Source organism: Hypanus sabinus, chromosome 22 (genome assembly GCF_030144855.1).
Source record: "Hypanus sabinus isolate sHypSab1 chromosome 22, sHypSab1.hap1, whole genome shotgun sequence".
Lineage (NCBI taxonomy): Eukaryota > Metazoa > Chordata > Chondrichthyes > Myliobatiformes > Dasyatidae > Hypanus > Hypanus sabinus.
In genome coordinates, this window is record NC_082727.1 from 42759188 (window position 1) to 42772824 (window position 13637).

The 13637-nt window shown below is 37.4% G+C and overlaps 1 protein-coding gene across 5 annotated transcripts in view; it reads right to left on the bottom strand.

Moving 5' to 3' along the window:
* Positions 1–13637, bottom strand: part of LOC132379566 (kinase non-catalytic C-lobe domain-containing protein 1) — a 154117-nt gene that overhangs the window by 55687 nt on the left and 84793 nt on the right. For all 5 annotated transcript variants that reach the window (XM_059947624.1, XM_059947627.1, XM_059947626.1 and 2 more), the window contains 4 exons: positions 12077–12191; positions 11818–11983; positions 9996–10888; positions 5697–5844 (listed from right to left, as the gene is read on the bottom strand). In XM_059947624.1, the coding sequence (XP_059803607.1) occupies positions 5697–5844; positions 9996–10888; positions 11818–11983; positions 12077–12191 (1322 nt within the window). The remainder of the gene's footprint in view (positions 1–5696; positions 5845–9995; positions 10889–11817; positions 11984–12076; positions 12192–13637) is intronic.

The window sequence follows — 13637 nt, forward strand, 5'->3', positions numbered from 1 at the left end:
GAAATTTAAAAGGTTTTCAAACAAACCTTACCAGCAAATCACATCATGGAGCTTTTAAGCTGAAGGGCAAAAAGGCAAGGTAGTTGGTTGTGAGAAACAGAGTGTGGAGCAAAAGGGAGAGAATGATAATGAATCAGAGATATTTAGAAAGAAAATTCTAGAGCAATAGGACCTATCCAATTGAATATATATTTATTGAAAGGTGGAGATAAGAAAATTGAGACATTTTTCACATCAACAGGGAGCAAGAGGATTTATGTATACATAATATGCATGTACAAAACCTTTCACAGTACATCATGAATTCTGTCACAAGTAGTTCAACCGCAGCGGCCAATCTGCCAACAAGAAAATCGAAACACAAAGAAAATAAATGTTATCAGGCTTATAGCACTTATGCTAACTGATAAAGTTCAGCAATAACCTCATTTTTCAGTACTAGGAGGGCTGCCTTGCTGGTCTAAGCTCTTCAAGTATATCCAAATACATTTTAAATAAAAGAAAATTGATGGTGGTGGTGGTGGTGGTGGGTGGGTAGGGGGAGATGTTGAAATACAGCTGATGCCTAAAACATGTAGTTGGCATGTAGATGGAATCAAGAGTTGGGGTGGGGTGGGTGTTTAAAAATGGGTGATGTAGGCCGGAGAAGGAAAATGGGAAGTGTCCTGAGCCTTTGTGGCTCACCAGGCTGGTGCTTATGCCAGTTTCTGAGGCATGAAGCAACTGAAAGTACGAGACTACCCCCCCCCCCAACCCCCCCGGATAGGACGCCAGTCTATCGCAAGGTTGACCCCAGCATTTTTTGCTGGTACCCATTTTCAGCTGGGTAGACTGGAGCATTGTGTGCTTAATTGCCTTGCTCAAGGACTCACATGCTGCCTCAGCTGGGGCTCGAACTCAGGACCTTAAGGTTGCTAGTTGAACACCCTAACCACTTGGCCATGCAAACACTGGAAGAGGATCAAAAGGAAAGAGAGAGGAAGAAGCACACTGGAGGTGAGGGTTACCGAAACTTGAAAATTTAATGTACATACCATCAGACTGAAGATTATCCAGAGAGAATATGAGGTGTTGTTCATTTAGGGTTAAATTTAGAAGAGAAAGTTGAAGGGATTAGGGTCGGGAAATTGATGGGAAGATTGAAATCACCAAAGAAGTCATTCAGTACTGAGGCTCAGCATGGTACATTGGAAGGATGTCTCAGAGTAGGGCTGAGAGGAATTTTACTGGTGAGAATGGTGAAATATGATAAAGTGCTCAAAGAGAAGGTGTGATGCAAGGTCTAACCTGATATTAATAGATACATGACCATCTCAGCAGATTCTATCTGTACAAAGTACAGTAAAACTCCAATAAACTGGTCCCTAATAGCTCAGAGATCACAATGGGTTAACATCTGCTTGCACATTAATATGTTAAGTTCTCATTAACAACAGATTTACGCTTCACGGATCCCTGCACTCAGAGACTGTACTTTATTGGGAATGTGAACCTAGTGCAGTGAAGTCACACTTGGGGCTTGTAACATCAAGGGTTAGGAATCCAGGTATGCTAGTAGCTGGAGCCAGGGTTACTGGAAATTTACTAATACTTTCCACCAGAAGAACAAGGAAGCTGATTGTGGAGAAGTGCTGCTTGTTCTTTGGAGAAGTTGTCACAATTTCAGAACACAGCAGAGAGTAGAGAGACCAAGGTTAGGGCAATATCATAAGCTCTGTGACAGAGGAGCTTTAGAACCATTCATTTTGGTGTGAAGCACAACAGTGAACGTGATCATAGAAAGTGAGTGGAGGGAAGATGAAGAGAGGAAGGTCAAGAGGATCGCTCCCTTCATCATAAGTAGGAAGCAACTAACTCACGTGCATCTCATCAGAGGAGGGCTGCAACATCACTGCTATTTCCCAGGTGTTACTCTGAACTTTCTGTGTCATGTCCAACCTGAAACCTCTCTTTCATGTTAGACGTGACACAAGAAACTCATTAATGAGGAGAACTGCAGGGGTAAGTTAGACTACTCCCCGTCTGCCAGAAAAAGCAGGATCTCCCAGTGACCACCCATTTTAATTCCACTTCTCATTCCGATATGTCTATCCATGGCTTCCTCCACTGTCATGATGAGGCCACATTTAGGTTGGAGGAACAACACCTTACATTCTGTTTGGGTAGCCTCCAACCTGTTGGCATGAACATCGATTTCTCAAACTTCTGGTAATGCCCCACCTCACCATTCCCCATCCCCTTTTTCCTCTCTCACCATGTCGAATAGCCTACTCCTGCACCTATTTTCTATGTTTCTATGTCTGCTTGCCTGCCCATCGCCTCCCTCTGGTGCTCTTTCTCCCATTTTCTTTCTTCCATGGCCTTCAGTCCTCTTCTATCGGATTTTCCCTTCCCAGCCCTGTATCTCCTCAATGTCTCAGCCCAAAACATTGACTGTACTCTTTTCCATAGATGCTGCCTGACCTGCTGAGTTCCTCCAGCATTTTGTGTGTGATCTCAATAATGTGCCTTTCCTTGTAGGTCAATAGTAAGTGCAAGCAGAAAACAGATATCTGCAAATACTGTTCCTACAGCATTTTAAAATGAAACGGCTTCATTTACTTTGTTACACTTTAGTGAAATTTTTAAAGCATTAGACATTGAATCATAATATAGCAATTATTTTAAATTAGCCAGAATTGGTTCCTTTAAGAGGGTAAAATCAAACAGATGCATCACCACATTAAATGAAACATTAAAGAAAATACAGGAAAAATCCAGAAGGTCAGGCAGCATAATTTGTAAGAGAAACAGAGACCTTACTTTTGCTTTGAAAGATGATTTTGATGCAAGGTCTTTGCTCTGATACATTTGATCTATTTCTCCCTCCACAGATGCTGCTTGATATATTAAGCATTTACATTTCTTTCTGTTTTTATTTCAGCTTTGCACCATCTGTTTTTATAATGCTTTGGGTTCATTACCACGTTGATAAAAATTTCAAATAATTGCTTGCTTTGTTCACAAATCCACATAAAGCTACATAAATCAGTGTACTTCAACTCTGTTTCCCATTACAATTATCCAACCAAGGTTGCCTTGGTTACATTAGTGTTCTCATAGCAACTAAACTGGATGTCACTGCATGCTTGAATACACAACTGATGCTAATTATTAAAAAAAAATCCACAGAACCTGTAAATAGACTGCTGCCCACAGAATACAACTTTTTAGACTTATCAAAATTAACCTCGAAATTGGCTTTCAGGCACATCTATCAACTTGCTTATCTACCTGTATTTACATTAAGGAAACATACATTTATGGAGTTCCACTTTTGCAATTAAAATGCCAGGGAGCTTTAATAAGACAAAAAAACCCTAGAAATTAAGAAGAATTAGGAGGGGAGGCCAAAAACTAGATTAAAAAATATTTTCAGGAGAGAGAAAATTATTAATGTTCCAAAGTGGAAAGTTCAAAAGTTAAGTTCCAAATAAATAATTTTATCTTAACATTTTAAATCTCTCAGGCCTCATTATTTACTTTGGTCAAGAGTAACAAAATAAAAAATTTATCTTGAACTGTCCAAAAACAGGGTGTATGTTCATTTTCCCTGTCATTTATAGTTCTTAAGCTCACAGCCCATTATTATTTCATTAAATTATGCCACTAATTTTGGGAAAGTATTATAAAAACAAGACTTGCATCTATAGTAATCCCTTCATAACCTTAGTTCACAACAGAATGCTTATTAATGAGATAAATACACTATTATCACTGTAATTTATTAATAATAAATTAGCTATTATCACAGTTTATGTATAAGGAAGAACATGGAATCATGTAATTGAATGTAAACTGTAATCCCTAAAGAATTTTAAAAAATTAAATATTTCTAATTAGCAAAATCTTCAAAGTATGGTCACTTGTAAATCACCAATAACTACTCAGAAAATATCAAGAAGAATAATAACTTCTCTGCAATATTACACCATGTAAATACGGTCTTTAAAGGAAGATTTAATGAAATATATTATAATATTTTCAGAGGAGATGCAACAAAATAGTTGAGAGGATTATTTTTTAAAAAATCACAATACTTTAATTTTCCAATACAATGCCTTTATTTTACTGTGTACACGGTACACAGCAGAAACTGGTGGAGGCCGCTTCATGCAGACTTTGTTAAATAAATAATTCACATAAATCATCTAGAAAAATAATATATTAATATTAGTTTACAGTTCTTAAGTCTACTTAACAATTTTTAATGAAAATTAAAGAGTCTTCTTTTTAAAAAAAACTGTGAAACCATGCTAATTCTCATACAGTGGCATAGAGTTTCAATAATGGTGATGGGAAGATGGATCTTCAATCAAAGGAGAGCAAGCCAGCAGTGGGTCTTAAGGGTAGCTATAGAAATTGAATCTGGCTCTTCACGTCCACATATAATGAGTATACTTTGATGCTGCTGAAACACATCATAGAATGTGCTGGGATACACTATCAGTGATGTAACCCGGGATCATCGGGTGTTTTGGGTCTTTCAAAGCATCAGTCACTCTCGCCCAGGCGACCTAGCCAGGGCTGATTAGCAGGCTGGCTAGTGTCCCAGCATCACTGGTGCACAGGTCACACCTCTCGCTCAGCAGCCTCTGTAACAGTCCTGAAGGCTCTTTTACTTACAGCCCCCATAATGCCAAGGAGAGGGCAGGTGCTGCACAGCAAGCAGCCAGCAAAACCTCTATGCCCCACCTTGTGCCCTCCATCCCTGTCTCTGGCACTGCTCTACCAGCTCCTGGTATTTGGTTTTCTTACGTTAAATAGTTTGTTGCAGGGGCCGGAGGCAGTTCCATAAAGATTCATGTATTGAGCCACATGCAGACCTGGTTTTGCTTAGTGTGGCAAGCAGAGCAAATGGCTATCTCAGGGTAACCATAAACTACATGGAAACAACAAACAGAAGTTGTGCACCTTACCACATCTTCAATCATGAACATTGCACACACTTGTTTTTAAACTATCACCAAATGGCAGGTATTGTCTCTAAAAGATGTATATTTCCTGTCAGCCATATTGGAAGTTTCAGAGACCATTTAGTATCTCATAAAAGAAACAAAAATAAAATTTCTCTGCTCACAGGTTCATTTAGTACTTCTTTTTGGATGCCTACAACATGACCAAATTTGTCTGTGCCAAACTTTACAGTGGACTCCCAGAATAATTTTCATAGGAGTTTGTAACATAAATGTGAATATTAAATGCAACATTCTTTGATAAAATGTGGGCAGTGCATTTGCAAATGCTAAGAAATCTGTCACTTCCAAAAATATGATGCCTTTCTAAGCTGTGAGCTTCTGAGTCATGGTTCGAGGATAAGAATAGCGAGAGATTAGTGACAACATATCTGGTGTCAATTGGCACTATTGGTTAAAGAAATAGAAGTGAGGCATATTTACAATGAAGTGTCAAGTTTGATGTTGAATTCCCAAAATAGTGAGCTCTTCCAGGAGAGGGGTTCCTGACATTATGCTGGATCTACACAACAACAGTGCTTCTGAATTTCCCATTACCAAGGAAGCCACAATCCCGGGTATTACAGCGAGTATGAGATTGTGTAAAGATACAGTATCTGCAATAATCCTGGGCATTACTTTGCTTAATACACATGCTAGGTACTTTGGGTAGTTAATAAACTTACATAAATTAATACTTACAATGGAGCAGACAACGAAGGATTTCCATTAACAACCTTATAAAGCTGTTTGAGTAGATTGTCATCCCAGTAGAGGTCACAAAACTTCTCCGATATAGCATTACTGAATGTACTGAATTTAAGACTTTTCAAGGATAAGATGTACTCACCTTATAAAAGAAATCAAAAGTCCAAAATCAATTACAAGAGTGAAATGCTATTTCACTTAGCCTGAAAACATTAGTGATGTTGCTTGTTATCAGCTTAGAATAATGCTTTTGAAGCTAGCTACATTGAATTTGAGATTTATTTTGAGTAGTTTCAAACGTATATTACCATATATAAATAAGATAGATTTAGATTCTTCAAATACTACATCTTTTACTATACAAAATAGCATTTTGCAAACAAGAACAGCACTTTTCATTTATTTCTATAATAGAATATTTTTGCTTTTGAAAACAAACAGAGCATTATCATTTTAGTAAAACAACACTGAGTTAAGCAATGAGAGAAAAGATGTCCAGGTAAAAGTTTTCAGCTTCACTATCTGGACAGCAATCTGGGCAAGTGGATATAAACAAAATTAAAATCAATGATTCACACCCACACCAAAATACTGCCAGGATAGTGAAGATGATATAATCTAACACAGTATAAACAAAGGCAAAGAGCAACAGCAAGGAAAGTTCCAAGAAGGACCAAACGTGCAGACAGAAAAACACATTAGAAGTTGTGAGGAAGAAAAATTATGGTGTTCAGCTGCTTTTGAAATCTGCTGCAGCTTTTGTCTGTCAAAAATGAACTAAAAATCATTTGTAAAATAATATTTGAAAACTTTTAACATGTGCCATATCCCACTTTTATAGATTGGTGAGCCATGCTTTAGAGGAAGCAATTAAGTGAACCACTGAAGTTAAGATTGAATAAAATCCTGTTGCAAATAGTACTACAGTTTACAGTGTGTGTATCCAAGCAAACATTTTGATACACTTTTTTTTCACAAATTCACCACTTTGAGTTTGAACCATATTAATTCTTAATGACAGAAAACAACTAGGACTCCGATGTCAACAGCAATCAATGCGCTGGTTTGTGCTGACCCAACACCCTTCACCCAGACTGCACACAGTCGGTATCTGATCCACTTGCCTGCCCTCACCATGTTGAGATGTGACCAGCCTACTGAGCTAGCTCTTCATAGCCCAGGGATGAACAGCAACAAGGCCTCTGGCAGTGTAGTACTGAGGCCCAGTTCCTGAAATAGCAACAAGCAAACTTGGGGGCAGGTGCTTTGCCAGCTATCATCTTTAAATATCTTTGACATGGAAGCAGTTAAAAACAACTAAAATTCAAGTAAATTAAAAAAGTCAGTGTTAATTATTTAAAACAAAATAATCAATATTAACTAAAATGCACAAAAACTTAAATAATTAGAAACATTAAAATGAAGTAATCTTGAAAAGGCAGCTTGAGTCTCACCTTGCCTCCCAAGTCTTTGCCTAAACAAAGCAGCCTCAAATCTTGCCTTTTATCTAACCTGGTTTGGGATACATGATCTCTCAGCATGATGGACTCTGCCATAATGGCTCCATGAGAGAATGTATATTGCAAGGATGTTTTAAACACCGAAGGACTGTCATTATGATCTAAATTAGCAGCAATGTGCAACATGATTTGACCCAATATTTTCTGGACTATTGGATTCTTAAGCAGATGGTCCAAAAAATTTAGTTCAATGCTTTTTTTCCAAATGAACATATTAACAGCCTCTCATACTGATTGCCAAAGGCCCAACAATTCTATCACATAATGTAACAACAGATAGAACTATATGGGAAAACTGGATGTATTGCACAAATAATAAATTTTGTAGCTCTGCCTCTGTGTCTCCACTGGGATTATGTACAGTGGAAAACTCTGGCAATGCCTGCTTGAGCTCCACTTCTGCAAAACTCATCTCATGGTTGTGGTGTGTGGGTTCAGTTACCATTCAGGTAAAGCAGGCCTTCACTATGAGAGAGAGACTTCATTCGGTTAGAGGAGGACTTGCCCAATTACCTGGGGGTTCCCCACCAGGCAGCAGCTGAAAACAGGTGTCCCTTAAGCTAAGAATAAATTTATGCTATCTCATTGCTTCCCAAAACTACGTATCCCAAGACCAAGTCACCGAACAACATAAATGTAACTCTAATCTATCCTCCAGCAAGGGCAACAAACATCACCCCCAAATCCCAACACCCCTTACCACAGGCCTGTGGAACATTAAGAGTTGGGCCCATTGAGCAGGAGTAAATTAGACACGAGGCTAACATTAGTGGAGATGTGAGAGAACAGTCCCCAGTGTAAGATTATGTTGAGAAGCTGTTGGTGATGAGTGAGAAAGAGAAGGCTGAGATTTTAACGGAGTAATTATTTCTCACAAGACTCAAGTTCGGGGGAGCGGGGAAGTTTTGCACAATACCTTTTCTCTTAAATACTCATCAAACCAATTCTTCCTATTGTTAGACTTCACTATTTGAGAGCTAATTCTGTATGTGCTTATTTCAGTGGCAATGCCATCATTAACCTGTGACTTCATTATAGTAAGAAGACCTCACCTTCACTCCTCTGCCTCATATATCACTGGGTAAAATGACAATTCAGCACAAACCAGCCAGTTCTTACTTACAAAAGGGGCTCCCAGCCTGGGGTCCACAGATCCCTTGCTTAATGGTATTGGTCTACTGCATAAAAAAAAGGTTGGGAAACCCTTACTTACATCATCCACCCTCTCCACAGACTCTACACAGATTATACATATTCTGAAGGAGTTAAAATTGGAGCTGAAATTGGCATTCTACTACTTATGAGGAAGAAAGTTGCAGGTTGTAGGAAGATAACAAATAGAGTGGTTAAAAGATCATAAACCTAATGAATGGAATTAAATCCGGAAAAGGAAAATTTTATTTTACCATTTATTCATTCATAGCATGTAGGCATCATTGGTTAGACCACTATTGAGTGACCATTTCTAATGCCCCTAAAATAAAACACTGCTAGGAATAAACCTCTTTACTGTGCAGTGACAGTCACATAAAATAAAGGATAGTGAGAATTCCTGAGCAATAGGGGAACCTTTGAGTGAATAGATTTCCACAGACGTCACCACATTGCAGGAAGCATGCAATAGCGCAAAAGACAGTTCAGAGGAGATCTGTGAAGATATTGCCAAGGCAATATCTTGTAAAATATCCTTGTAAAATTTTGTTACAAGGAGAAAATAGTTTGACTGTGGCTGATATATCTGGGAAAATAGGAGGCTGAGAGGAGGCTTAATTGGAGTGTTCTATGGCAAGCTGAGACAAGGTGAACAGGTAGGGCAAGAGGAGAGGTGAATAACCGAAGTACATAGACTTGATTGATAAGAGAATTGGAGGAGAATGGAGGAAAATTCTTCTCATCCCATCAATTTAAAAAAAAACCTGAATAAATACATGAAGAGCAATAAACAACAATGCTACAGACCCAAAAGTGGGAAATGGGATTAGGCTGTATAGTATTTGATGGTCTCTATGGAATGATGAACCACCAGATTCTCTGGGGAAAATTGAATGCAAATTTACAGGACGCTGGTGAGAGTGCATCTCAGTACAGTGCACAGATTTGGTGCCCATATTTAAAAAAAATGTTATACATGCACTGGAGGCAGTGCAGAGAAGGTTGAGCCCTGAGATGAAGGGGGCTGACATTTGAACAAAACTCAAGCAGGTTGGCCCTCTATTTATTGGAGCTTAGAAGAATGGAAGTAAATCAAACTGAAATAGACAAGATTTAAAGGAGGACTACTGGATGGATAGTGAAAAGTTCTCTGCCTTAACGCAGGTATCAAGAAGAAAGGGACATAGTTTCAGAATAAAGGATTACCATTTAAGATGGAGATGAGGAGGAGCTTCTTAACACAGAGAGCCGTGACTCTTTGAAGCCCTCCACCCACAGAACTGTGAAGAATTAGCTATTTAATATATTTAAGGCAGTCAAAGAATATGGGAGAGGGAACTGAAAAATGTTGAGAACAAGACTGGATCAGCCATGATCATTTTCAAGAGAATGATGGACCTACTTCTCTTTCTTATGTTCTCTACCATAAATATCTTTGATTCTAATGACTAAATAGCAAGTGCTTTAGATGCTGAATACAAGTAAATATTTCAAAAGTGCTTGATTCAACGGTAACTCTCATAATGAAAATATTAGTAAACTTTCCTTTTTGATAGAATTATCAGTAAAATACTTAATGTGTGATAAATTATCAATGTGTGCCAAAATAAAGATAATCTACCCATGGTACTGGCTTCTTCATCATGCTCTAAGTAACCATCAAATGCAAATTCTTCTTTTAAGAGATGAATAGTTTTTTGTAAAAGATTGACTGGTGCTGGATTTGATGAATTTATTGCCACTAGATTGTCTTGAGGAGACACTGGGATGCATGCAGAAGGTAACTGGATATTTTCTGAAATCTCTGCAGAAATGCTTGGAGCAGTTGTGAATGTTTTTATTTCATTTCTAACAACCAATGAGTTCCGTTCCAACAAATATCTTTCAGGCAAAGTCATTTCTGTGGCATTGGTCTTAAAATCTACAAAATTGCTAAGATTGTCAGTAGAAGGCTCCAAAATAGTGTGCGTTTTGATCGTAGCCTTTTCATCATCATTTCTGTTGAGCTTACAACTAAAAGCATTCTTCACTAGTGATCCAGTACTTTTAAAACTGCTTCCATTGCTTCCACTAGAGGTCCTGTTGGAAAGTACTGTAGATTCTGGCAAGAAGCTATTTAACTTCTCTTCATGAGAACTTGGAACGAGGGATGCATGCTCTGACATGGGCAAGTTCAGAAGAGAATCATTTACTGACGTAGTAGAAATAGCTTTGGAGAAGGAATTTACATCCTGGTATTGCAAGGAAATTGTGTGTGGTGCACTTGCTTTGCTTTCAACAATTGGAGAGAGGTTAGTAGATAAACTTGGGCTGCTATTGGTTTGGTTTAGCGATGATGCTGATGTGTGTGATCGTCTGTCCAGAGTCTCATTCTCAAAGTTAAATACAGATGTTTCCACAATTTCATTATGTTCAAAGTCTTTAATGGGCACCGTTCCTTGGTTCTTCTGGATTTCCTCTTTCATAGCTTTAACAAACTGTTTGGCCCCTGGACACTTGCTTGATACTTTTATACTGTTGAATTAAAATAAAAACACACATATACATTTTAGAAAAATGAAGTATGAAATAGAATTTTCACATTCATAAAAAATAAGACTTCTTATCTTTCAGTTTACTAAAAACACTCAGTGTTAAGGTTTGAAAGTACTGCAGGAATGCAAGATACCAGACTAGCAATGTGAAGAACTGAGGAATTATTCAGTGGAATATTATCAACATAAGAGAATGTTTGAGTAATATAACCATACCTGCAACATTCATGAAAACTCTGGGACAGTTATGGAGAGTTACTTTCTGCAGATACAGCATTACATACCTCATGATTGGAGTACTTTGTTGCTTAAATATGTACCTGTGAATCTCAAGAAATCCTTGGCGGTGTCTAGAAGTGTCTACAACTGATACATAAGCCACCATTTTCTATTCTATGCTTTAGTACTTGAAAAATTAAAATATTTCACAAAATAATGCGAAACACACATTTACTTAAATAGTACAAAACCAAAATAGATGCCCAACAAATGGTAAGTAAATAAATGACATTGAATGTGATTTTAAAAAGTAATTTTCAAGTAAACTTTGTTGTTATTGATGTTGTAAAAATTATTAGCTATAAATTTTATCCAATTTAATAAATAAATTTACTTTCTAAAGGAATATCCCACCAGTTTAATGAACACATATTTATTTAGAAGACACTTTTTTTACACCTAGGATCGCCTGACAATGTTAACACAACGCTTTTAAAAAGATAAACTTTTTAGTGAGATTATCTTTCAAAACCTGAAAAATGTAACAAATGGGAAATACAAAAATTACTATATATATTTATAAATTTGCTAAATACTTGTTAAATTCTTTTTATATTGCATTTGCTACCAACAGCTGATCTGAATAAAATGCCCAATACTCTCTGGAGATTCACTTATCTAATGCATTACCTTGTTTTCTCTTTGGTCTGTGCAAGGATAATTGGTTTGAAATGGGTGGCTGGGGAAGTGAAGGCCTCTGGAAGTTTAGAAAGGGACTTGGTGTTTACAGGACACTGACAAGGAATTGGGCCCTTGACAGCTGTCAGCTTGCTGTCAATAGCAAGAGGTACAAATCCTATAAATAATGAATGAAAAAGAAAGAAAATTCAATGGTAATGTTTTTGCTGGTTGATGTAAAAATGTGCACTGCTTCAATAATGATCAGTACCTAATCTGGATGACTCTTGGGCAAATGTTGCATTTTCCAGTGAAGAATAAGAATACTCTAAATTTTCCCATTTGAAATTGAGTCCAGTAACAGTCTTTTCTTTCCTGTGGAATTTCTAATCGAGGGAAAAGAAATGAATGAACAATTATGAATCTACATACTATTTTATCTGTGGGTACTAAATGTACAAATGAATGGAATGCAAACTTAAAAACAAATCAGAGCAACAGAAATAATACAACACTAGTGTCAAAATGAATACAAACACAACATTGATCACTATACATCTGGCTTTTCAGTGTAATATATTTTGACAATCAAATGACTAAAATGTAATAAAGGAATTATTTGATTGTACTGTAATGCTTTGCTTTGAAAAACTCGTAACTGCTTTTACAATCTTGCTTCCAACTAATGGCCTGGAGTTTGCAGACCTTCAGGAAGAGTTTATACCCACCTAGTGCATATCACCTGAAACCAGTCTGCGGCATCATAGCAGATTCCACCCTCTAAGTCTAGCTCCTAGTCAAATGTGAATGGCCAAGCAACAGAATAAACCCTGTCCGCAGAAATGCTGAAAGAAAACTTTAACAGCGATGACTGTCAAAGTTGTTAAAATACTGGTAGCTAGAAATTCATCCCCAGTAGGTGGGGCCAAACAAGTTATGTACTAAACTCTGTTTTGAAATTTGGATGCACGGAATAGAATTTGAATTCCGAATTATGAACTTTGAGGTCTGACAATGTTTTTGAATGTCTCTCACAACTAAACATATTTCAATAAATCTTTTTTTTTAAACTGTAGATTTAATAAAACTTTTTTTTGTCCCACATAGGCATCATCCACTTTGCCAAATGTAAACATCACTGCCAAGTAGACTTTTTGAACAGACTCCATTGCCTAAATGCAGGCCAATTTCTACAGCATTGTGCACCACTGCTGAACTCCAGTGGAGCTGGAAAGTCAGGACATCGTGGGTGCCCAGCTACCTTCAAGATCAGCACTTCTGCAACTGGCCTGGTGGCACGTATGCAGAGAAACACAGATTGTTACTCTAGACAGCTCTCAAAAAATCCAGGTCATTATGGTTAATGTGAATGACATCAGTGAAGAAATGTTGTTAATCAAAACTACAGTGGTTAAAATTCTGGAATATCTTCATTCAGGTAACTCAGGGAAAATATTCTTTCTATTCATTTAGATGATAATTTAAGAGTGGATTACTCCTGCTTTCTAATGCCCATATGGTTTTCATTCTTGCATTTTAAGGCCATTATAATGTAAACAGTAGTGAAGACCCTGATACTTTCATCTGCATGGCAGTAAAAGACTCATATAGGACACCATAGCCAGTAAAGACAACACTGTCAACCTTACTGTTACTCTGTACAGCAGCTTTATATCATCAGTGATATGCACGGCTTCAAACTCCACTCCACCCTGTAACATTAAATCTTCCTTAACCTTTCAGTGAAGCATTAAATAATATGAAGAAGCCACCTTTCAGATGAACTCATACAATGTAACATTTCTAACATTCTGGAATGAGAAGTACTCATT